The 26573-nt window shown below is 39.9% G+C and overlaps 2 protein-coding genes and 2 long non-coding RNA genes across 4 annotated transcripts; 2 read left to right on the top strand and 2 right to left on the bottom strand.

Moving 5' to 3' along the window:
• Window positions 1-12943: 12943 nt before the first annotated feature.
• On the bottom strand, window positions 12944-16432 carry LOC136752972 (ferritin, middle subunit). The gene is made up of 4 exons (XM_066708721.1): window positions 16105-16432; window positions 13987-14133; window positions 13735-13860; window positions 12944-13612 (listed from the first exon to the last, which is right to left on the bottom strand). Exons 1-4 carry the CDS (start codon window positions 16204-16206, stop codon window positions 13457-13459), a joined length of 531 nt encoding a protein of 176 aa, XP_066564818.1. The 5' UTR covers window positions 16207-16432; the 3' UTR covers window positions 12944-13456.
• A 2835-nt stretch (window positions 16433-19267) lies between these two features.
• Window positions 19268-20828, top strand: LOC136752970 (uncharacterized). Its single transcript, XR_010817369.1, has 2 exons — window positions 19268-19356; window positions 20227-20828. It is a non-coding gene; the product is annotated as an uncharacterized LOC136752970 (long non-coding RNA).
• Window positions 20392-23879, bottom strand: LOC136752969 (ferritin, lower subunit). The gene is made up of 5 exons (XM_066708719.1): window positions 23728-23879; window positions 22945-23049; window positions 22616-22780; window positions 22380-22505; window positions 20392-21129 (listed from the first exon to the last, which is right to left on the bottom strand). The coding sequence occupies exons 2-5, from the start codon at window positions 23044-23046 to the stop codon at window positions 20980-20982; spliced, it is 543 nt and encodes a 180-aa protein (XP_066564816.1). The 5' UTR covers window positions 23047-23049; window positions 23728-23879; the 3' UTR covers window positions 20392-20979.
• Window positions 23880-23960: 81 nt separating this feature from the next.
• On the top strand, window positions 23961-26357 carry LOC136752971 (uncharacterized). Its single transcript, XR_010817370.1, has 3 exons — window positions 23961-24035; window positions 25150-25252; window positions 25989-26357. It is a non-coding gene; the product is annotated as an uncharacterized LOC136752971 (long non-coding RNA).
• The last annotated feature ends 216 nt before the right edge of the window (window positions 26358-26573 follow it).

Below are 26573 nucleotides of genomic sequence, written 5' to 3'. Positions count from 1 at the left end.
CACCGCGAGTGCACGACTTTGTGCTCTTCTCTCTCAGTGAAATCGTAACTTACGGTAACGTATTATACACTGAACAATGCAGAATCGCTGGCTCTACACTGCAGAGTTGAAAGGGTGAACATAAGACGTGTACTGTGCGAGCTACACCCGAATCTACGGACCGTGATGAAAAGCAAGATAAAACGAATGTGAAACTTAAACGTAGGATTAAAAGTGATTTACAGGAAACATGAATACACGTCTTATAAAATAAATACATGAATATGAACAGTGGTACAACAGCAATGATATTGCTGTCAACTGAAAGTGAATTCAACTGGCTCTACAAAGTAGAGTTGAAAGGGTGAACATAAGATGTTTACTATGCGAGCTACACCCGAAAAAATGGACCTACTAATCGAGGAGCTTAATATTAATAATTGGAGATATTTGCCCCTTAATGAAAAACATTGCATTTACAACCTGTAATTATATATAACGTGCACATTGGTAATCAATGTGACAACTAAATGAAACAGAAAGTAAGCAACTAAATGAGGTTGAGATGGTAACTGCGAATTGAAAAACTTCATCAGTTCTAAGCTATACAGGAGGAGGAGGAGAAGGAGGCTATATTCACCTCCTTCTTCTCCTCCAAGATTGCAGACATCCGCAGGCTCTTCAATACTCCACTGCATTTGACACCGTTGATCACTCCATCCTCCTCTCCTGCCTCGCTGACCTTTTGATCTCTGGGACTGCTCTCACCTGGTTCTCCTCCTACCTCAGCGACCGGTCCTACCAAGTGACATGGCGAGGCTCCTCATTCACCCCCCAACCTCTCCTCACAGGTGTTCCCCAAGGCTCCGTCCTGGGCCCACTTCTGTTCTCTCTCTACACTCGCTCCCTGGGCCCCCTCATCGCTTCCCATGGTTTCTCCTACCACTTCTACGCTGATGATGCCCAGATCTTCCTGTCTTTTCCCTCTTCTGACCCTCTCATCCCCTCACGCATCTCTTCTAGCTTGTCTGCCATTTCCGCCTGGATGCACTCGCATCACCTCAAGCTCAACCTCTCCAAATCAGATCTCCTCTTTTTCCCCCACTCTTCCTCACCTTCTGCTGACCTCCCCATCTCGATCCCCTTGGAATCCACCACACTCTCTCCTTCTTCTTCCGCTAAAAATCTAGGAGTCACCCTCGATTCTGCGCTCTCCTACTCCCAGCACATCACCACGCTGACGCGCACCTGCAGATTCTTCCTGAGCAACATACGCCGGATCTGTCCCTTCCTCACCGACTACTCGACTCAGCTACTCGTCCAGTCACTGGTCCTCTCCCGCCTGGACTACTGCAACTCCCTCCTGGCCGGCCTGCCTGCATCCACTACCCGCCCACTCCAGCTCATCCAGAACTCTGCGGCTCGTCTGGTATTCTCTCTGACACGATTCGCACACGCTACTCCACTGCTCCGCTCCCTCCACTGGCTCCCGATAGCGGCATGCATTCAGTTCAAGACTTTGACCCTCACCTACCGCTGTCTTGACCACACTGCACCAAGCTACCTTCAGTCACTCGTCTCTCCATACATCCCCTCCAGACCACTGCGCTCCTCCAGTGCCAGAAGGCTAACTCTGCCTCCTCTCCACTCTCCTTCCTCCAGAGCCCACTCCTTCTCATCCCTGGTACCTAAGTGGTGGAACGACCTGCCCACCGAAGTCAAAACAGCAGAGTCCTTGACCTCATTCCGACGCTTACTCAAGACGCATCTCTTCCGACAGCACTTGTAATATTAGTCCTCTATCCCTGCTAAATAGCACTTCAGCTTATTATGCTCCTCGCGTTCTTGATTGTTTTCCTCCTTGCTCCCTTTCCCGTAGCCCTCGTCTGTAACCCTACATCTTGACAGCACTTAGCTTTCACCGTCCAGGATGTAGGAAGTCTCTTACTGTACTTGTGTAAATTGTAAATTGGAATTTGTAAAATGTATTATTTTGAATTGCTATGTTTAAGCTAAGTTGAATTTGTAGTGATTGATGCCTTGTACTTCTCTGTATTTTTGCACTTATGTTGTAAGTCGCCCTGGATAAGGGCGTCTGCCAAGAAATAATAATAATAAAAATAATAATAATACAGGTTTTTAGATTGATGTACACAAACAAGACTTGTAGAATAAAGTGTTTACTCATTTATTATGATACCAGAGATATTTATATTATAATTATTACTATAATTTATCTGCCGTTAGTTTCAAAAGCTTATACAAACAATATACTTAAAACAGTGATACACAGCTGTGTAGAGCGATGCCATATGTAATATGGAAGCCATATGTCACAGAATTTTGTACACATGCATTTGGCTATATCCTCCATCAGATGTGTTAAAGGCAATATGATTGATGAAACCAGATGGTTGCCATGAGCCAATCAAATTTGAGGAATGTTTAAATTGCATAAGGTGTATAAATGATTATACGAGTTTAATGTCCTGTTATTATTAGTAGTAACGTAAGTGGAATACGTATTAGTATATAAAGCAGTTAACGCATGTAATTTATTATATAAGTAGTAGCAGTGGATAAATATTAGTGTATACAACAGTATTAAACTGATATAATGTAGTATATATGATGTGATACAGTATTGTATGGGGATATTGTATGGTAAAAGCTTCTTTAAAGCAGGTAAAATCATAGAGAAGATGCTGTATTATAGGGAATGTCGGCTTTTTCTAACTAAATCTCGTAGTGATATATGGAATATGGAATAATAACATTAGAAATAATCCGTATTAAAGCCCCGTATGCACACATTGAATGTAGTATAATTATTAGTAGTGGCAGTGGTATAAGTATTATAATTATACAGTGTTAAATACATAAATCAATAATACAGCTGTGACCGCAGTGGAAATCACAGTGCAGCGCGCAAGGCGCAGGGTATACCAGAGACAGGAGGAATCGAATGATGGGAATCGTTACCGCTGATTGGCTACTGTCTGGACCGTAATTTGCATATTCAACGCTGATTGGCTGCCGGTCTTTCAGTTTCAGTTTTGCGCGAGAATCCGTTCCACCATTCAAGTCAATGGGATTTTTTGGGGTTTTAATCGATCATATCTCAATAAATATCAATCCCAGCCGCACAAAATTCGCAATTTTGGACTCATGATGGAGGTAGAGGTCTACATAAGGAATGACATGATGTGGCTGACATGTGAAGCTTTCATTTTGGTTGGTGTACAGCAGCAAAATTTTGTGTCCTATCAAATTGGCTTCATCAACTTTGACAGATCTTTCTTCTAGTTTAATCACTGAGAAGTTAAGTTAATTAGGCTACAGTACTGAATATATTTGCTGTCATAAGTGACATATTGTAACACAATTTGGTGAGATTTTTAATATGGCTCTTGGGTTTTTTCTGGGGTCAAAGGTCATGCGTTTATAAATATGCGTATTTTCCATACATGCACAGTCATTTCTTTGTGGCTGCCATTTTGTTGCACACAGTCACTTGCCTCTTGCAGACGTGATAGATAGCAGTGTCTATGTAATACATGCAAAGTTTCAGGGCACTGGGGTTTAGAGTTTAGAGTAGTAGCTGTTTTCATTTTTGCATGCGGACACTCATTAAATCCAACATTACAGCTAAACCGTGGAACCCACCAACTTAATTCTCTGGTTTTCTCTTCAAGGCAGAGGCATACACGCATGTGCACAGTTTCATGTACTGCATTCCAGTGTGCAGGAAATGTGTAACTTGTCTGAAGCGGTGCGTATGTTTTTTTTCATTGGCCCACAGCACCCATGTTTTTCACTGGGGCAACTCGCCTTTAACAACCTTGGTAGTATTCTGTAGTAGAGTCATGCATATGCAGCCTGGCGGACAAAGTGTGAGACCAAGCAACTTCTGATGAACAAGCGTAATAGTAGGGCATAAGGTATGCATGTGTATGAAGTGGCATATGCATGTGTCTGTTGGTTTTGGAGAAGAAGATTTTTGTAGCATTTCACAATTTCGCCACTAATCGCAACATGGCGGCGGCACCATGTGACCGACACGTGTAGTTTTCATTGCATTTGTAGGTATAAGCTGTGTCTACAACACTTGCGAGTTTCGTGAGTTTTAATGCATGTATAAGCGTTTTAGGGGCATTACAATTTTTGGCGGAAGGAAAAAAAAAATGTATAATAATAATAAAAATCCTAACAGAAACAATAGGCTTCCAGCACTTCGTGCATGGAATCCTAATAAAAATCCTAACAATTACAATAGGGTTCCAGCAACTTCGTTGCTTGGCCCCCTAATAAAAATCCTAACAAAAACAATAGGCTTCCAGGCATCTTGGACCTTGAAGCCTAATAATATAAATCCTAACAGAAACAATAGGCTTCCAGCACTTCGTGCATGGAAGCCTAATAAAGCTTTTGCAAGAGAACAAGACTGCATGTTTTTACATGCAGATTAATTAAGCTTTTGTAAGAGAACAAGACTCTGTATGTTTTCACATGTAGACTAATTAATATAAACTTGTTATGGTTTGTGATAAATACACGTACATCGTACAATACTTGAATTACCTACATGCAACCGTTGCGTTAGGTTCTCTTTTTTTAATTAGCAGATACCCTTACCATGGGGGGACTTACACAAAATATATATTTTAAAGTAAGAGCAGATCAAATACAGAATAACGTCAGTACTAAGTGCAACTTTAACTATGCATATAAAGTTCAATAACCTATAGTAAGAGTACATATACTTACATCCTATAGTAAGTGTAACTAATGTATACACATAAACAATTTGTATAGTTGCTGTTGTTTTAAAACAATCCATTCAGCATGTACAATTACACAGAGACAGCTATGCGCTGTGCAGAAGCGCTAAACTTGCTCTGTTTGCAGCAGCGCGCATGCGCTATTGACAATGACGCGCTTTGCGCACATCCACCAGGTCACAAGAATCCTAGTGGTCACTGAGTTAATCGTAACACCCAGCAGAACATGCAAACACCCTGAGCGGGGGACCCGAAGCGGGACACTGGAGCTATGAGGCAGCAGCGCTAACCACCGCGCCACCATGCCGCCCAGTAACAATTAATAACATAAACAATAAATAACATGAACAATTAGTATTATTTTTCCAATACAAATATTTGCATGTTTGTTTAGTTAATAAATTAATGCATACAAAAGTATTAACTTTGCAGAAATGAATTATATGAAAATACATTTTAAGACTATAACACGGTAATATAGTACAAATATAAAACTTTGAAGAAACAGTAACAACAACTAAACACTAGTGATTTGAGAAGGCGTGAGAATATGTTAAGTCTGTTGCGTCCCGCGCCTGTCACTGCTGTCGCCGTCTAAAACATCCTGTTAATTTTCTATTTATAATTATTTAATTATCCGCAATCATGACTTTTAATTGCCTTGTCAGATTCTGCCCTCTCACTCACACTCTCCCTTCTCGTCTCAACCTAATATTTTCCTTTTGTAAATTGTTAACGTCCAATGAAATAAAACCTTTCTGATTGGTTGTTGAAGTATTTACAGACGTCAGACATTTATTAACAACCAATAGTTCAAAAAGGCTTGACATAGGCGAACACTATCACCTTAGCATTATCATTCACATATGATCGAATTTTAGTGCTGCCGGAGCTGAAGGTTTAAACACACTCCCGGGAACAGTAGTTCAGTGTTAGAAAAAGGATGAGCAAGGCAAATCCCGGACATTTTTAGATATTTCAACTGGATGTATGTTAACCCCAAGCTAATGTACCTTAGCTATCACCATTCATTAAATTGTCCATGTCATAGCAGAAATGAAATTCAGCACAGCAAGAGTATTTAAACGATTGATTTACCATAAACCAGGGGTTCCCAAAGTGTGGCCCAGGGGCCAAATGCGGCCCCCAGACAACCTTCAATCACCCCTTTTCTGAACCTTTACTATATTTGTACACTTTCTGAACATTTTCTGATACAAATTGTACATGCATATTGGGGAAAAATAATAAAACAATTACAGGTCATAAATGTTCCTTAACAGAATGTATAGGAAATAAAAAGCTATGGTTTGGGACATATTTAGTTTTCATCAGTGGTTAATTTTCTAGTGCGGCCCCCCATCCTATGCAACCTCAGGAAATTGCCCCTCCATCAACAGACATTAGGAACCCCTGTCATAAACTGTTGTCTTGAAACTACTGTTTAGTCTGTCTGTGGCTGTGTGCGTGCGCATGCGCGGAGCGGAGAGCAGAGCGCAACAACAGCAACACGGGTGTATTAAATTCATAACTCCTCTTTCTCGCCTGGATTCTTGCCGGGTGGTATACACACAAATAGGATAACTTTGGTAAAAGAAACTAACGTACCCCATTGTCTAGAATATGAACACGGGAAACTGACTGAATTATATTAACATTTTGGAGTGCATGGGAGGGCACTCAGGGGGCCAATCCAATTTCAGCAGGGGCCAGTGCCCCTGTGGCCTACCCCCTGGCTCCGCCCCTGTTGGATGGTTGCAGGGGGGAGGTGCACACAGAATATAATCAGGAAAAAGGTGAGATATTAGCAAAAAGTCTTGAGAGCGTGAGATGGAGCCCCAATGGGTGAGTCTTGAGAGCTATGTACACTACAGTCATGTATTGTATAATGTACTGTGTAGTGCTTGTTTTATGTACAGTCATATAGAAACACTCACAACTATCTTACATCATGGACACAAAGACTGGACCTTATATCAGAGGGCATGTCGCTTAGCAGTCATTAAAAGACACAAAATTGTCTCTGTGAGTTAAACACAGCACAGTACAATATCCAACAAAACACACAAGATTACAACACAGTACATTAAACACAATATCCTACAAAACACACAAGATTATGCCACACAAGAATACAACACATTACACTACAAAACACTCAACTACATTGTGACTACACTACATAAGAATTCAACATCGTGCACAATCCCACAATGCACTATACTACACAATAAAATAACACAGTACGGTACATATAAGAACATAAGAAAATTTACAAACAAGAGGAGGCAATTCGACCCATCATGCTTGTTTGGTGTTCATTAATAACTAATTGATCCAAGGATCCTATCCAGTCTGTTTTTGAATGTTCCAAAGTTTTCAGCTTCAACCACATTGCTGGGGAGTTTGTTCCAGATTGTATCAAGTCTGTGTGAAGAAGTGTCTCCTGTTTTCTGTCTTGAATTCCTTGAAGCCCAATTTCCATTTATGTCCCCAAGTCCATGTGTCCCTGCAGATCTGGAAAAGCTCCTCTGGTTTGATGTGGTCAATGCCTTTCATGATTTTGAAGACTTGAAACAAGTCCCCACGTTGTCTCCTCTGTTCCAGGGTGAAAAGGTTCAGTTCCCTCAGTCTCTCCGAGTAGGACATTCCTTTCAGACCTGGAATAAGTCTGGTTGCTCTCCTCTGAACTGCCTCTATAACAGCAATATTCTTCTTGAAGTGTGGTGCCCAGAACTTTACACAGTATTCCAGGTGAGGTCTAACTAGCGCATTGTACAGTCTTAACATTATTTCCCTTGTTTTAAGTTCTACACATTTGACAATATACCCTAACATTCTGTTTGCCTTTTTTATGCTTCCCCACATTGTTTGGATGGAGAAAGTGAGGAGTCCACATAGACTCCTAGGTCTTTCTCATGCGATACTTCATCTAGTTCTATTCCTCCCATAGTGTAATTATAGTGGACATTTTTGTTACCTGCATGTATTACCTTGCACTTTGAATTTGAACTGAATGTTATCTAAGTCCCTTTGAATAGCCTGTGCTGCCGAGATTGTATCTGCTGAGCTACCTATTTTAGTATCATGTGCAAATTTGACAAGTTTGCTATCTATCCCAGAGTCCAGATCATTAATATAGATTAGAAAAAGCAAAGGCCCTAGTACTGATCCCTGTGGAACTCCACTAACAACCTCACTCCAGTTAGAAGCAACTCCTCTAATCGACACCCTCTGTTTCCTATACATCAATCAATTCATAATCCATCTACTTACATTGCCCTGAATGCCTACAGCTTCCAATTTGAGGATCAGTCTTTGGTGTGGAACCTTATCAAAAGCTTTCTGAAAATCTAAGTACATCATATCATATGATTTCACGTGATCTGCAGTTGCATGTTCAAAAAATTCTAATAAATTAGTAAGACAAGATCTGCCTTGTCTAAACCCATGTTGACTATCTCCAAGAATATGGTTTTCATTAAGATGCTCCTCTATTTTCTGTCTAATCATTTTCTCCAACATTTTACAGGTGATGCAGGTGAGACTGATTGGTCTGTAATTTCCTGGCTCAGTTTTGTCCCCTTTCATGTGGATTGGTATGACATTTGCTGTCTTCCAGTCAGTTGGCACATCCCCTGTTCTAAGTGTCATTTGGAATATTTGAGTTAGCGGCCTATAAATCATTTCCCTCATTTCTTTAAGTACTGTTGGAAATATACCATCTGGCCCAGGTGATTTGTTTGTTTTTAATTCTGCTACTCCATTTAGTACCTCCTCCTCATTTATCCTGATCTCTCTTAGGATTTGCCTGGACTGATTGTTAACCTGTGGCATGTTATCTGTCTTTTCTTTTGTAAAAACCTCTGTGAAATACTCATTTAGAACATTTGCCACATCTTGTTAGTTTTCTATAATACTTCAATTTTTGCCCTTTATCTGTTTCACTTCCTCCTTTATTGACCTCTTGCTGTTATAGTATTGAAAAAAGCTGTTTGAATTAGTTTTAACTCCAAGAGCTATGCTTCTTTCTATTTCCCACTTTGCTTTCCTGATCCCTTTCTTAAGATCTCTTTGCATCTCAACATATTCTATGTATTTTGTTTCATCTCCGTCCCTTTTGTATGCGCTATACAACATTTTCTTCCTCTTGATGTTTTTTTGCATACCTCATTTTATTCATTAAACTAGAACCCCTGGCCATATCAATAAGGTAATACTAAATGTGTAAAATAATAAACACCTTTTTTATGTCTGTATTTTATGTGGAGCTGAAATTAAACACAAACGCAATTATACTGTATTATTATTATTATTATTATTATTATGTATTAATTCACATAGTTATTATGTATTGATCATTTGTATAAACTGAAGCGATCTTGTAGATCCCCCAGCTGTTTGCAGTACCTTTGCAGTACTGATCGGCCATTTACTTCTTGTTGGAAGACCAAACCGAGCTTGGATCGGAATATTTTTCTTGAACTCCTCGTATTTTGCAAGTGTTCAATTATATTGTAGGTTTTGCCAACAGGTTACTGAATGAACATTAATCTTCTCACCGAATGAAAAAATACACAAAAGTATACAAGAGTTCGCTGTTGCACTGTGCACGCAAGTATGTTTTTTTTTTGTTTGTTTTGTTTTTTTCCATCTACCCTGGTTTTATACCTATGCCAAACCCGGGCTTGTGGGTTTGAGAAATCATCCAGGTTTCCCGGGTTTTCGGTGCCCCGGGTCCCTGGGCTGGAAACACTAATCCAGAATGTGCAAAGCTGGTAGAGACTTATCCACATAGACCCATGGCTGTAATTGCTGCCAAGTTGCCTCTACCAAATATTGACTGAAGGGGATGATTACTTATGCATTCAATTATTTTCTGTTTTGTGTTTGTAATTAATTTAGGACAATTTGCTGCTTATATTTTTTATTTTTACATTATGGACATATTCTGAGTAGTGGCAAAAACTACTGATTAAATCCACACAATGATATTTGGAAAAGTCAATGGGGAGTGAATAGCCACACAGCAATCTCCTTAGACAAGCATTGGCAGTAGAATGGACTACTGAATAGAACAATGACTTTCAATGTGGCACCGTCATAGGTCAGTTTGTGAAATTTCTGCCCTGCTAGAGCTGCCCCGGTCAACTGTAAGTGCTGTTATTGTGAAGTGGAAATTTCTAGGAGCAACAACAGCTCAGCCATGAGGTGGGAGGCCAAACAAGCTCACAGAACAGGACTGTTGAGTGCTGAAGCGCATAGTGCATAAAAATCATCTGTCCTCGGTTGCAACAATCACTTCTGAGTACCAAACTACCTCTGGAAGCAACATCAACACAAGAACTATTTGTTTGGAGCTTCATGAAATGGGTTTCCATGGCCGAGATGCCACACAAGACTAAGATTACCATGCGCAATGTCAAGCGTTAGCTCGCATGGTGTAAAGCTCATTGGCATTGGACTTGGGAGCAGTGGAAATGTGATCTCTGGAGTGATGAATCATGCTTCACCATCTGGCAGCCTGACAGATGAATGTGGGTTTGGCGGATACCAGGAGATCACTACCTGCCCGAATGCATAGTGCCAACTGTAAAGTTTGGAGGAGGAATAATGGTCTGGGGCTTTTTTTCATGGTTTGGGCACGGCCCCTTAATTCCACTGAAGGGAAATATTAATGCTACAGCATACAATGACATTCTAGACGATTCTGCGCTTCCAACTTTATGGTAACAGTTTGGGGAAGGACCTTTCCTGTTTTAGCATGACAATGCCCCCGTGCACAAAGTGAGGTCCATACAGAAATGTTTTGTCGAGATCGGTGTGGAAGAACATGACTGGCCTGCATTGAATACCTTTGGGATTAATTGGAATACCGACATAATCGCTGAACATCAGTGCCCAACCTCACTTGCTTGTGGCTGAATGGAAGCAAATCTCTTCAACAATGTTCCAACATCTAGTGGAAAGCCTTCCCAGAAGAGTGGAGGCTGTTATAGTAGCAAAAGGGGGACCAACTCTATATTAATGCTCATGATTTTGGAATGAGATGTTCGATGACTGGGTGTCCACATACTTTTGGCCATGTAGTGTATGTACTTTGACCCCCTGTCCAGTATTTTTGGAATATTTGTTTAAGTCATGTAATCTATTGGATATGTTAAAATTTTTCAGTGTACGATTTGCCATCAACCTCCCCCCGTCGACGTCAAACCACTAGCACTCCCTCTCGGTTTACATTTCACCAACAGCCCACTTCCAGGGGTCCGGTATTTTTGTATCTCAAAAGTGGCAACCCTAGTGGCAATCAAGGTACAGCGAGCATGACTCCAGCATGTGACCTTAACTCCCTGTCAACCAACTTTTGGACATTAGACAGTCAGGACATTTCAGATAACAGATGACTGTAAAATGAGGTGAGTTTAGGCAGATGAAGAATTTGGTTTAAATAATTTATATACTTAAAACTGTAGAGTTAAAATGGACTTTCCTTCTTTTGCAGGTGGTTCACGAGAGATTATAGAATAATTTATTGAACTTAGTGAGAAAGTGAAGGTTTCACATAATTACAATTAATAAATAATAATGTATTATGTACTAATAGCTGGAGTGAGAACTGATCTTATTTTATAACCTCCAACACATTATATATATATATATATATATTTTTTTTTTTTGTTAATTCAAGAAAACTGAACTTAATATCTGGGTGAGTTTAATGGAGGGGGAGAGTGGAGAAGCTCCATGACCTCAGATCTGGCCCAGGCTCTAGAGCGCTCTGATGAGCCCGAGTCCAGCTTCGCTCTGGTTCCAGCAATGCCAGCTCCAGCTCTGAAGAACAACTAACAAAAACTGTAAAATGTTCCATATATAAATTGTTCAACTATACTGCAATCTGTTGTATTATACTGAACTGTTTGTGTTGGCCTACTGTATGTTTGCATACTGTATTATAGTTCAAATTATACTAATACAACCACTAGCAATAATTCCATTGTTTCTTAGCATACACCTTTAGAAACGGTAAGTCATCATAGGAAGAATTGTTACATCTAAAACTAAGTTGTGTATATGGCATCAGTGCATCACTCTGTCCATCTTGTACAGTAGCGCTGTTCATCTATATCAACTAGTGATGAAAGACAACTAGTGGCGTGCTTGCCCTTTTCTCAGACTCCTTACAAAACTTTTTTTTTTTTTTTTTAAGGCAAATCCATAGCCACTGTTTGCGTTGAAGAAGTGCATGTTTCTATAGTGCATGAGTATTTTCACAAACATTTTGCAATTCTAATCAATAAATCAAAAAAGAAACGTGCAAAGAATAAATGTTGACGTCTTCAGTTATTTTGGGTCAAGAACAATCCAAAATCTGTATTTTGCGGTTTCAAGCTTGTCTAGACAACACACAGCGATCCATATCACTGACTTTCAGCTACATTTTACTTAATTCAAGGTTGGGCTCCGGTGGTAGATGCATGCATTTAGCAAACCCAGTGTGTGAGTGATTGATTTGGAGACATTGCGCAAGACATTGGAGCACGGCTGCACACAGAGATTTTGTCCCCCACAATGTTGCACAGAGAAGATTATAGAGAACATAAGAGGTTTGTCACCAAACAGCCAAACATTCAGAATTGTTTTTTTATACATAGTTGAAGTAGCTACTAGGCCAACATGATAAATTTATTAAATCGACCATGAAATTAGCTATTAATCAGTAGGAAGCCTCCGTTTGGATGAGCAACTGGGCAAACAACCTTCAGTACAAAAAGCTTAAATCCAGTATAATACAGCAGAAGCTGCTGCCTGGTAATGCAAGCACACATCGTAGAGCAGGATTCATACCCCTTGAACTCTACAGTGCTGTAAGAACTGCACAGCTTGACTTATATTCTGATTATGTATTATAGTTCACACCACATCCATCAGTACTCCATTATATATAAACTATTGCACTACTTATCTTTAAAGCATTGCACCACACCACCTACATACCACTCTTACATCACACCATTCCTACTACACACCACATTATAAACCAAGTCACACCACACATTAATTATAGACATTGTGTTATATCACCCTGCAAAATATGAGTTAGCATGATCTCCCACCACCCCAACTCCTTATAAACATTGCATCAGAAGACATCCTACGAATCAGTAGGAGACATCACACCAGTCTGCTGCAAAGCATTAGTTTATTCATTTGGTACAGACATACTTCCAGACTCTGCCAGGAAAACAGGTGAGGGAGAGAGAGAGACTGACAAGAGCCCCAGATTGAGAAAAAGAAAGATCGTGTTAAGGAGTCCAGCATGTTTGTGCCGTGTTGCAGTTTGTGTCTCCTTCCATTCCATTTGTGAGTGGGAGTCAGTGTGCCTCATTTACAGATTATACTGATTAGTTTGTGAGTGCATGCATCTCTTTTTTTGCTTTCCATTTATAAGAGTTAGTTACCATGGCTGGTCAGCATGCAAGTGTTGGTCAGTTACCTTGGTTAGTCTGTGTCAGTTATCTTCAATCTGGGTGTTTGAGTACTAGAATCACTGAATTTCACCTCACCCAATCTGTATTAATGCATAACAATTCCCTCACACACAATGACAAACTACACAAAACAGCGCTGCAACTCAGGGGAAGAGGCTGGGGAGTGTCAGTCTCTCTGGAGGCCCTGGGCAGATCCACAGGCTGCATTTAGCTGCTGCCCCCCAGCGTGTGCTTGTCGAACAGGTACTCAGCCAGCCCGTTGCTGGGGGTGCTCATGCGGGTCAGGTTGGTCACATGATCACCAAGCTTCTTGATGGCCTCCACCTGCTCGTTCAGGTAATGGGTCTCCAGGAAGTCACACATCTGAGGAGGGGGGAGGCAGAAATAGAGAGAAAAGTTAAAGTGACAGGAGTACATCAACCCTGGTTGACTCAGGGTAGGTAGAGGAATGGGGGTAGGGTGTTGATTCACACTGGCAGACTCACATGAGGGTCGGTCTTCTCAGAGGCTAACTTGTGCAGGTCAAGCAGGGCCTGGTTGACTTTCTTCTCCAGCTGCAGGGCAATCTGCATGGCCTCCAGCCCACTGCCCCACTCGTCCCGCTCAGGCTTCTGCAGAGGGAAAACAAGCAGGTCAATACAGACAGTACAGCACATTAGCACTGACTGAATGTTTTACATGAACAGACTGGACACTGAACACCACAGAGGGGACACACACAGACCACCCCCACACACCTTGACGTCCTGCAGCACCACTCGCCCCCCCCTCTTGTTCTGGAAGGACAGCAGCTTCTCAGCATGCTCCCTCTCCTCCTCACTGTTCTCCTTGAAGAAGTGCGAGAACCCATGCAGGGCCACATCATCCCTGGCGAAATAGTGAGCCTGGGGACAAAGAGAGAGAGCGTCAATACAGTACATCAGTGACCATACAGAAGAGATGGGTTAATACTCCTGTAGGGAGTTAATATCTATACAAACTAATGTAGTGAATAATACATTGATAAAAATTGCTTTAACCCTTTGAGTAAGAACTTATGTTCCAAGTGAGGTGGTCCTCAGGGAGAATTTATGTACCAGTATGGTCGGAAAAGTCATACAAAGAGAGGAGAGAAAAAAATATATATATATTAATAATAATGCAAGAATTTTATGAGCATAGGTCAATATCTGTTTTCTGATCACCTGATCTCGGTTTTGCCAATAGGGAGGGTTATTTAAGTATATTAAAAGAAAAAAAAAAGTCAATTAAAATGTATACTGGTGCCGTGTTCCCAGCGATTCTAAACAAATAGCCTATACCTGGTAACCATTAATTTGATCTACGTTTTTAATGCATTAAAATTTAAAAAGATTTGGATGTCAGTGAAGACAAAGATTTAAGGAGAAGGGTGAAGTGCGACTCTAAAGAGAGGGAGATGCCTCAGGATAAGGCTGAAGGGACCAAGAAACACAAACTTAAGATATAAAACAAAATATACATGAAAAACGACAGATGGATCTGTCCAACTACGTGCATATCAATCATTCTTTGTGTAATTATGTCATGCGTTACATGTAGTCGTTTTCATTTAAATGCTTCGCTTCTCTTTTTGTTTTGCTACTTCCTGGACATTGTAACTGTAATAGGACTGTACAATGAACAATGAGATTCGACCTGTATTTTTCAACGTTAAAAAGACTCGTATTAATACGGACCATGTACGAGTCTTCAACCACTGGTCTTTCAATGTGTGCTTGACAAACAAAAAAAAACAAAAAAATGCAATTGGTCACGGAGGCAGCCTAGTAAGGAGCAGCATGATGGAGAGCTACTTGTATGGGTTTTATTTTATAGCCTATGCATTGTACAAATCCATTGACACATTTCACACTCTTCTCGCAATTCTATTTAATTGTAAAAGGGTTTTCGGTATGGAGTGTAAAACGGACGTGTACTAGTGTGTATTTCAGCAATACTACGATGACAGTGTATTTTTTGACTTTGGACTCAAAACTGCGACATGGGTCCACCCAGTACGGTCCCGTAAAGTTCGGCTCCGCTATTAGATCAGCCAATATCGTAAGGCGCTATATGACGTAGACAGGTTTAATTAAAGTGAATGTTCATTATGTTATTTGCCGCCTTTATTTATAAGTGCGCAATTGTAACGCAGTTTGGATTGTAATACGAGCAGCTTACCGTCGGTAGCTGCTGTAACTAGCGATATGCTGTTCTGGCCGAAATAAGTTGTATGTTACTCTACAAATCATCTATTACAAAGATTAATTTCAGTTGGTTTTATGAAGATAACAGAGCATCAAATATAGCCAATGGATTTGAGACACAGTGATGTAAAACTGTGACACGATGTAGAGGGTTAACTGTTAGTATAAATGTACTGGTCAATGGATAAATGTTAAACGTGGAGTGTTTTTATGTAAATCAAAAGCTTAAAATAAATAAATAAAAATACAAGGGTACAAGCGAGTTATGTGCTTTAAGGGTAGGAACCTACCCTTTACCTCCACCCTAATAGTCCTGTTTGTGAAGCGCATAATTCCACAGATGTGCGCGGATCTGCGCTGCTCCACCAATGGGATAGGAGCAATTTAGCAGTTCTGTGCAGAACTGTGGAAGTCTGCGCTACACGAACGCGACCAATATTTTTGAGAGGCTCATTTTATGGGACAACGGCACTAAACAATTCAAACCAATAATTATTCATACAGTAACAATACCAACCCTAGTACTAATATGAAAATAACTATAAATGAGAACACCACCTCTGTAACTGCAACTACCACAGATACCACCATTTATAATCGTTAGAGCAATAACAGTTTGTGCAGCCGACTACTGTTTCAAGATCTTACCATGGACATGTAGGTGTATGAAGCGTAGAGCTCCATGTTCGCCATGCGATTGATGGCGGCCTCGCAGTCTCGGTGGTAGTTCTGGCGGATCTGAGACTCCATTTCGAGCGACAGTTTTTAGTTTTGGTCGGAGGGAACGGAATAAAGCTTCAACAAAAAAATATACAGATCAATACAAAAATAAAACCTTTACTTTAATTATACGATAGTAAAGATAAAATTAGTTTAAATTAAGGAATGAGGTCGAAAGACGAAAGGCTCCGTTCAATCACTGTTGAAGCAAGAACTCCTGTCGGTTTCTTCCGAGGAATTGTAATGGCAGAAACCCGAGTCGGTATTTTATAGGGGGACTCGCGAAGACGTAACAGCCAATCGGTGGTGGGGAAGGCGGTGAGGGGGTGGAGCTTGGGTGGGATGGTGGAGTGGTACTGGCCAATGGTAATGGAGAAGAGGGGCGTGGAGGTGGAAGGGGGGCGGGAGGCAGACGTCATTGTGTATTTACGGAAGAGGTGCCACAGTTTAAAGTTCTCCCTGGAGGATTGTTCGAGAAAATATTTTGACCAAAAGTTCGGACTTTCTTTCTTTCTTATTATTATTTTTGTACATCTTAGTTTTAAATGTATTTTTAAAGTATATTCTCGTTATGTAGCCTTTATAAATTTAATAATAATAATAATAATAATAATAATATATGCCTCTTATACTGTATGTTGTTGCAAAACATTTCGAAATATGTCACTATATTTCAATATTGTAGGCTCTCCAGTTTTTTCTCTGGGGCTGAATCAGTGGCTCCACAGACAGACGGACAGTGAGACGTCACTCATGAAGGATTTTTTTCTCTAAAAGTATCCCCCCCCTCGCACTGACTCCAGCCAAGAGACTGTGCACTACAGACGGTCTCTGTATCTGTATACCTTTATACTACAGACTGTGTGTATGTGTTTGTGTGCAATTATCAGTTGTGCATTTCTCAGGTGTCACATGCACTGTGTTGTGCAAGGTCCAGATTTGGCAACACTAAAAATTCATATGACTCAAAAACTGCTGATTTCAGTGCTCTCTCTTCCTCTCTCTATCTCTCTCACATTCCCTCCCCCTCTCATCATCTTTCGGTCTCTCCTCTCTCTCCCTCCACATCTTCCTTCCTTTCTGTCTCTCTCTCCCTCTCTGTCTCCCTCTCCCTCCTCTACCTGTCTCTCTTTGTGTCTCATCCAGCTGAGACAGACTGATAATTACAACAAAGGACTGTAAGAGGAACTCACACAAGTCACTTATAGAACTGGATTCATGATCAGCAGTTTCATATTGTGTAACAGTGAATGGGAGAGATAGGGAATTTAATGGGCATTACAGTCAACCTCAACACAATGCTGTACAACAAAATAACCTAAACTACACTACAACACTGTACAGTAGAGTATACTACACTACAATACTATACAGCACCATATAATATAATAATGTAGTGTAGCACAATGCAAAAATGTTCAGAAAACAAGGAACGCATTAATCAAAGAAGCAAAATAAATTGAAAAATAATATACATTTCATTAAATGTAACCCCGACAGGGTTAATAGGACAGTTATCTTCTGACAGCTGTCTATTGCTGTGTTCCACTCATTAGTGGCAGTTTAAGGACTGGTGTGATGATAACGGGATGGCTGTAGTACTCTCTGTACTGAACTGTACTATATATATGCTATACTGCAGTTTACTGTACCTAATTGTACTATAATTTACTGTGCCATATTGCATTATAATTGCCTTGTACTGAGGTGTAATGTATTACACTGTACTGTGACTTTAGTGTGCTGTGCTATACTGTACTATACTGTTCTGTACTGTAATATAATACACTGTGCTGTGTCACTCTGTACACTGTGTTCTATGTCCTAAGGACTGTCAGCAGTTATAGTGTGAGGCTATAGTGACTCAGTACTTTTGCATTTCCCACAGTGACTCAGCCCTTATGTATCTCCCACAATGACTCAGCATACTACTCTCACACACAGTGACTCTGCACTTTTCTCCTGCCCCCTCACCGTCTCCAGCCATGGCCCTGGAGAGCTACAATACCGTTCAGTATTGTATTGTAATATACTACATTACTGTATTGTAATATTATGCTTTGTACTGTAATAGACTGTGTAACACTTTACTGTTTACTACTTATCTTATCTACAGTCTTATAGAAAAAGTCACAGCTATCTTACATCATGGATACAAAGACTTGAACTTATACCAGGGTGTGTGTCTCTTATTCATTAAAATACACAAACATGTCTCTGTATAGTTGTACAGGATTGTACAGTATAATATCCTACAAGACACACAAGATTACAACACGACACAGTACACAATATCCTACAAAACACAGATGATTATGCCACACAAGAATACAACACATTACAGTACAAAACACTACACTAAACTGTGGCTGCAGTACATAAGAATACAACACGATTCTACAATACACTACACAAGAAAAAAAAAAACAGTACAGTGTACAATCATACAATGCAGTACAAATCATACAATACACTATAATATCCTACAATACAATACACCACTGCACTGACACACAATACAGCCAAAATGCATCCAGTGCACCACTGCATCCTAACAGTCTACAACAGTTCCTAAACGATTGTGCATTTTGTCATAAGTTGTTGCAGCCGTTTTTTGACGTGCACAAGTTCAAACATAAATAAAACATGAAAACAGAATAAAGAGAGAACATATTCTTAATATTGTAGATTTTAATATAAAACGCAAGTGTGAACTGTACTTATTACTAGATCAGTGGAGGGTTTTGACTCCGGACTTTCATTCGAGACATTGAGCGAATGAAACGATTATCAGTGTTTACTGTACTGTGTCTTCAGTGAATGATCATTAACTTGTCCCTACAATGGCAGTGGTTGTAAGGAAGTCCATCTGTGTTATGTTTAAGATGTATTAGTTGGCAAACAATATATTATATTCATACCTTAGTTTATTAAAGAGATCAAACGATTATTATTTTTATTATTTTAATAATTTCCCTGAAGTGAGAACTGGCATTTTTTCCATTGCGTGTGTGTGCGTGCGTTACTGCACGCCTTTAATGTCGTTCCCTTAACGACCGCTGTCGCCTGGCTGCGTCCCAAACGGCCTTCTCCCTTACCTTAAGTAAGTGTCGTGTCACTGACGTCACATTGTCCGCTGGAGCGGCGAGTGGAGTAGTTTAGCGCGACAACAATAAACATGTAAGTCTATGTGAAGATTAAGATTTATTAGTAAACAAATATACACAATTCATACTTTAGTTTTTTAAAGAGAACAAACGGTTATTATTTTATTGCTTTCCATACGGTAATGACTTGGCACTTTTTCCATTGTATGTACATACATTACTGCAAAAGTTGTTTACTTAGCAACTGCTCCCAATCTGGCTACTTCTCCCTTCAGTAAGTGTACACTTCTTTTGACGTGTGAAGAATGCTTTTGAAATATATTTGCTCACTTATGTCATGTAGTTAGGTAGCTGCTTTATTAATTCATTGATTGAAAGCTATTTTTCTAATGTGTTGTCCTGTCCTTGTTTCAGGACATCATTTTGTATTTTGCATTTATTGTTTTAGTTTTTTAATGCTTTGATTTTTCATTTGACAACTGTAATGTAAATTACTCTGCGTAAGGGGTTTGCTATTAAAAAATACATATATATTTTGGGGGAATCCCTGATGGGTATAATTAGATATTAAATGCTTCTTTGGTGAAAAATGAGGCAGAATCACTCTGTACTATAATAAAGGTAATTAATTATATTTTAGTATTGTAGACTCTCTCCTGTGTGCAAGTGCGGTATTGTACTATAGTTTACTGTGCTGTATTGTAGTTCACTTTAGAATCAGTCTGTACTATAGTAGTGTAATTTATTGTACTCACTCATATAAAAGTGAATAATTAAAAAAAACATTTAAATTACAGCAGCAGCACATAATTATGTTGCTTAATTTAAAATGTTTTCAACCCATACTAAAATACAGTACATAGATATAGATTATAGATCATTAGTATTACTGCTATTCTTTTTACAAGAGAATAAAATGCACCATACCTCTTTCTCCCACTAGGAGGAACAAAAGACCCACTAATGCCAATGGCCACACAACAGTTACAGGCTTTGAGAATTGCAGCCACAGAACTAACAGCAATGAGAAATGCAGAACCCGAATGAGAATCGGTATTGGAATTGGGAGGCACCGCACAGGCATCAATTGCACTCAACACTCCAGACACCAGAGCAACAGAATTTTAATGAGGAAACAGTCATTCATGCATGGGATTCTCATTCATGTTCATCTCCGGAGACTGGGGCCATGGGCACATGAACCCCTGCAGTGCCGAGCAGCCCCCAGTGTCAAATACAGCACCCTTCTCCCAGAAATACTGAATTGTATAGGGCTGTTATATTGTACTGTATTACATGGCACTGTTCTGCATTATATTGTACTGTATTACATGGCACTGTAATGTAATATATTGTACTGTATTACATGCACTGTGCTGTGTGATAGTGTGCTGTACTGTTTTAAATTACATTCCATATCTTGCATTTTATTATACTGCACTGTACTGTACTGTGCATTACACTGTAATATGTTGTCTGTTCTGTATAGGTGTGTTGTACTATATTGAATTGTACTGTATTGCTATATAGTGTACTATCAAATTATGCTATGTTGTATTGTAATGTATTGTACCATCATCTTATCTTCTACTGTATTGACTATTAACACCAGTACAGTCCAGTCACCCTCATTTTACATAACTGCAATAATCCCAAGTGGCCAATAGACTCTCCCTACACCATCCACAAAACACAATCAGAGGCTGTGCTTGTCGAAGAGGTATTCTCCCATCATGCTCTTGGGCTGACAGGAAGTGATGTGGCTCAGGCTGGCAATGTGGTCTCCCAGAGTCTTCAGGAAGTCAACGCTATCGGTCAGGAAGTGTCCCTCCAGGAAGTCAGTGATCTGAAGGAGATTAATAAATTAAGATTAATACAAATTGATTAATGAGCTAGATTATAATTTAAAAGGAATGAGACACAGAGAGGGGAGACAGACGGAAAAGAGAGTGAGATTTAACAAAAAACTAAAACAAAATCTTTTTCTGCAACATTGGGACAACTAAACTAAATCCCAAAGTAAACTGGATTGCTATGAGTCCCTAAACAGAGACTACACCCTGGCAGAGTATCTCTTCACCGTCAGAGATACGAAGCAGAGACAGATCCTAACTAAGTACAGGCTCAGTGACCACAGTCTGGCCATAGAAACAGGCCGACACAACAGACCTGACTACCCAGAAAGCAGTGGTGCTGTGTCACTATGAGACAGGAGAGGTGGAGAAAGAGATGCACGTTCTTCTGCACTCTATTAGACATAAAAAATATATATATTTTTTAAAACTTCCCTCCCTCATTTTCTGGATATAAGCATTGCTGAAAACTCCTCCTAAGCAAGGCAAGCACAGCCCAGTGTATGGGGCTGTGTTACATACAGCCTGATGGACAGGCAGGGAGTACTCTGTACACAGGCACACTGAGGTCACGGCAGATCGCAGGGAGACAGTCTCTCTCCCTCTCTGTGTGTATTGTTGAGTTGTACATGTAACTGAACACCAGTAATTAGTAATTAGGTAATGAGGTATCCTGCCACTCCCTCTTGATGCCATTACTTACTCATTTATTTATTAAGTTATTAGTTTGTTCTTAGCGGTCTGTTTCGCTCACCTGCTCTTTCGCAGAGTCTCGCATCATGTGTTGGGTCATTTTTTATATAGTATTTATCTAATTTGTTCTGACAAATGTATAATATTAGTCTATGGGAGTACTGTTCTCTTGCAGGGTTGATAATTAAAACATATTTCCCCGGTCACAATCAATTGCCCTCCCACAGCTTTTGTGCTACATAAACAATACTCTGTACAGTGACTCTGCCTCATACAGGTTTTGGCAAAGAAAACACACACACACACACACACACACACACACACAGACTGACAGACAGACAGACAGACAGACAGACAGACAGACAGACAGACAGACAGACAGACAAATTGACTTACAAAATGCAAACACATACTGACAAACACACACACAGTCTGAGAAAGATGAGGTTGCAACACTTCTGTCCCCTGAGAGGGTAAGTTGTAGCATAATAAAAACACAGACAGGGAGGGTGGGGGGAACAGAGGGACAGGCAGAGAGGCCATGACTGACATGCGCATCGCTGTGAGTGCTGGCTGTGCTGTGCAGGGACAGCAGGCTCTGGTTCAGGCCCCTCTGGAGCTGCAGACAGGCGGACAGAGCAAACAAACCACTGCCCCACTCATCCTGAGAGGGTTTCTGAGAGAGAGAGAGAGAGAGAGAGAGAGAGATTAATACAGACTGACAGATACTCTTCCTGTCTGTCTACCTAATACTCAGATTGACAAATAGACTATCCAAATGTTCACTGGTTTGATTGACAGCTCACCAGCAGTTTGCAGTAAGACCCGCCCCCCCCTCTCATTCTGGTATCCCAGCAGCTTATCTGCCTGCTGGCGCTCTGACTCTGAGCGAGTACGGAAGAAACGAGAGAAGTTGGGGAGAGCGATGTCATCACGGTCAAAATAGAATGCCTGAGAGAGACAGTTGGAGAGGGAGAGAGAACGTGAAGGAGGGAGGAATGGAGGTAGAGGGATCATCAAGTATTCTGTAGATATATAGTGGTGTATCAATCAGTATATTACCAATGAGAGAGACACAGGCAGAGACAGATAGGAGACAGACAGAGGGGCAGTACCAGAGACAGGTAGGTGTATGATGCAGACAGTTTGAGGTTGATCAGCTGGTTCAGCGCAGCCTCGCTATCAGAGTGGAAATTCTGTCTCACTGGAGATGCCATCACCTACAACAACAACAATTATAAAAATAATTATGAGTCAGTCAATGCATTATTTATGTATTATCCTGGGCAATACAGTTTATACAAGAAACATTTCAAAGTGCAGTCATATAGTCAGTGCAAAATACGATAACTGTGTTCTGTCTGCATTGTACTTAAGGAGCATATGAAAGCAGAGTTAAAGTCAGTCAGGTTAGCAGCCAGTCAGTCAGTACAGTGTTTACATACATTCACACTGCCCCCTCGTTTTCCCTCTCTCCTCCAAAGAGGTCCAGCCCAAAACACAGTTTAATAAAGACAGAAAGAGATATACAGCGAGAGACAGTTATGACTGGATACTACAGTACACTAACAATTAACACTGACTGACTATAGTCAATGTACTGCAGTGTACACAAACAGCATTAACCCCTTCTCTCCACGTGCAAGATATACTTTCATACTAGACTAGACTGCAATACACTACACTATCTACAGTCAACTATGGAAGTATTTGAATAAAGTTTACTATATGCTTCCAAAATCAACGACTCCAGGGCAAACACTACATTTTGTATTTTTTGTATATATTAACCCCTCTCTCGCTTTCTCTCTGTTGTACTGGTGAATTGTATATGAAACCGTACATCAGCATTTAAGTAACGAAGCTATTTATCTCTCTCTGTGTTATTACATACTTACTCATTTATTTATTTCGTAAGTAGTTTGATCTTTGCTCTTCTTTGTAGTCTGGCTCACTCTTTCTTTCTCCCGCCGAGTCACGTGTCTCAGGTTTGGCGTTTCATACAAAGAGCCAGCGCCAACACCCCCTACCCAGCTGTAGGATGAAGTTGCCCGTGGCCGCTCGTCCCGCGTCAGTTTTGCAATCGAGCAGCTCCCGCCCCCACGCGCATGTGCCCAGCCCTCCTGACACTGACGTCACTGACATTTGAACGTCCCAGCAAGCGGGAGACTCCAGAGACAGCAGCAGCAGAATCCCCATGCAAAAGGTATGAAAATGAAACAAAAATAAGAAATGATAATAATCAGAAAATATAGACAAACGAGGGAGTGACTGAGTATCATATAACGCAATGATAATTATCAGAAAATATAGACAAACGAGGGAGTTAGTGGATATAATACAACGTTTAATATAATCCTCTTTGTAGAGTATATTAAATTTTGACCTGCAGTCAGTTCAAAAGCCAACGTCTGCTAACTAGTGTCGTTAGACAACTCAGCTCTTTACAATACGCAAATGGTAAAATAAGCAAATGTATCGCGTCTGGTTGGTTTCAATGTAAATATGCATTATTGTATTACTGTAATTATTATTAAGCTATACTATTTATCTAGTCGTTTGTCAGTTTTGACATCTGATCTGGTGTCAGTTTGTAATCATATCTGTGTTCAGGCCAGTTTTCACATCTGATCTGGTGTCAGTTTTTCACTAGCTAGCTACACTGTCTTGTTGCTTACATTAATGTCTGTCTCATTTGTCTTAAAGTTAGCTATACGTGTCTGTATGTATCAAGCATCTCAGAGGGATCCAGCAAAAGTTTTTCCAATGCTATATCCTAACCTTATTCATTATGTGCTAAAGGCTAAACTGATCCTGGATCAGCACTCCTTCTCCGAAATGCTTAATATACAACACCTGGTCTCAATTTATGGCACTGACATGACCTTTGTAAGTTAACTGCTGTCATTTCAGTTTGTGATACATTTTAATACATGTTTTTGTAATAAATTAATTGTAAAGTACAGTATCACCCATGCAGTGTCTTTTTTTTAAGAACATGAGCCCACCTCTTTCTAAGAAGAAAGAAGTAAAAAAAGCTATGGCAAGAAAGGGAAGGGAAAAAGCTAAGCTTACAAGCAAAGAAAAGAGAGGGATAATGTGAAGAAGGTAGCAGAAAGGGAGGCACAGGCACAGGCAGAAATAAGATAATGAGAAATAATAATGAGTCCAAGAGGGAGAGCAAGTCACCTTTGCTGAGGTGATTTCCCACCTGGACCCCAACTCAAAAAATGGAAGAGCCATTAAAAAGGTGATAACGGTAGGAGAAATTAGTAGGAGAATTTCTCCTCCTGAATCAATGTCAGTGAAATCTCTGACAGGAGCCTGAGAAAAGAAGATGTCTAGAAGAGCAGCTGGTTAAACATAAGTTAGTTCCTGGAAAATCGACAAGTGTATCTACTTCCCTCAGTCGTATCACAGAAGGTAATTTATTAATTTCATATACAATATGCTTTTTTTTGGTCTTTTATTCAAAATTTATAAAAATGTAATGCATCTAAATGTAATCAATCTAATTAAGACATAGCAATTGTAAACATATCTTGTATCTTATTTGTAAGTTGCTGTGGATAACAGCATTTGCTAAATGCAAACTGGTTATTTCTTGTATTAGGAACAGAGCTTTAGGTATATACGGCTCTGATTAGACCTATATGAAGTAATTGATCAATGTTGTTTATTACATTTAAATATTAAAACCCAAATAATTGCTTTCCTTTGGAAATCAGTGTCTTGATGCATGATAGCTAGGCTGAAATTGTTATCAGCCTTAGCCTCTCAATGTTGAAGTGGTTTGATTACAAACAGTCAATATGTTAGGTGATGCCAGTGCCCTGTTGGACGACGTAGGAATGCTGGCATCGAAGTACGTAAAAGTGGAAGAGGTGGTGAAGAAGGTTGTCCCCAAAGGAGCTCCCACAGCTCAACACATTGCCAATGTGATAGAAACCAGGCACAGTAGCTATAGCATACTTTAATAATAGTCTTTAGTGTAAGGTTAGTTTTCACAAATACATTTTTGTTAGTGACAAGTAACTACATTCACAGGGACATATTTTGGTTTAAGACTTATTTTCCTTGTGCCACTTTCTGTGCTTCATATCCTCCTTTTGAATTCTGTCATTAACTTAAATTACATTATTTTGTATTTTATTTGTAGTGATCACCTCAAGGAGATGCTGCTGCATCAGGACTGCATTGGCCAATTTGATCTGGCCACTCATGGGATGGGGTCATGGGTGATACATGTAATATTTGATTTAATAGGTGACATCTTGGCCCAAGAAAAACAAATTATTAGCAATGCTTAGCTCCAGAGATGGTCTAGTAGAGTTATGGTGCCTAACATGTGAGCAGTGTTTTTTTGTTTGTTCTTTTTTCCTCTTTGCAGCCAATTCAAGTTTGCATGCATTAACAGGCAGTAACATTTTGTATTTTAGGATGTAATTTTATGTGTAATCCCCTCATCAACGTAATATATGTATTTTTATTTATTTATTTTTTTGCACAGAGACATTATTCAATTAAATATTTAGTGACAAAAGCACAGCCTTGTAAATAATTTCCTTGCTGAGAAGAGTTAGTTCTTATTTTTTATATTAGACCAGGGATCATGTACCCCTGTGTCTGATGGTTTTCATTTCAGCTGAGTTGTCAGTTCTTATCTAAATATTTAATATCTAATATTTAGACACAGCACGCTGGTACCGATGCTGAAGGCCATGTCACATGCAGCAGTGAATAT

The sequence above is a fragment of the Amia ocellicauda genome, chromosome 7, assembly GCF_036373705.1.
Source record: "Amia ocellicauda isolate fAmiCal2 chromosome 7, fAmiCal2.hap1, whole genome shotgun sequence".
Classification (NCBI taxonomy): domain Eukaryota; kingdom Metazoa; phylum Chordata; class Actinopteri; order Amiiformes; family Amiidae; genus Amia; species Amia ocellicauda.
The sequence above is the reverse complement of the archived record's forward strand: the minus strand, read 5'-3'. Positions and strand labels throughout refer to the sequence as shown.

What these genes read in the sequence shown, in the direction of transcription:
- LOC136752972 (XM_066708721.1), bottom strand. Translation starts at nt 16,206, where the DNA reads ATGGAGTCTCAGATCCGCCAGAACTACCACCGAGACTGCGAGGCCGCC. An exon ending in CATACACCTACATGTCCATG is followed by an intron (nt 14,134 to 16,104) that starts GTAAGATCTTGA and finishes CTTTGTCCCCAG; the next exon opens with GCTCACTATTTCGCCAGGGA. An exon ending in CTGAGAAGACCGACCCTCAT is followed by an intron (nt 13,613 to 13,734) that starts GTGAGTCTGCCA and finishes CCCCCTCCTCAG; the next exon opens with ATGTGTGACTTCCTGGAGAC.
- LOC136752969 (XM_066708719.1), bottom strand. Translation starts at nt 23,046, where the DNA reads ATGGCATCTCCAGTGAGACAGAATTTCCACTCTGATAGCGAGGCTGCG. An exon ending in CATACACCTACCTGTCTCTG is followed by an intron (nt 22,781 to 22,944) that starts GTACTGCCCCTC and finishes TGTCTCTCTCAG; the next exon opens with GCATTCTATTTTGACCGTGA. An exon ending in GCACTCACAGCGATGCGCAT is followed by an intron (nt 21,130 to 22,379) that starts GTCAGTCATGGC and finishes AATCTCCTTCAG; the next exon opens with ATCACTGACTTCCTGGAGGG.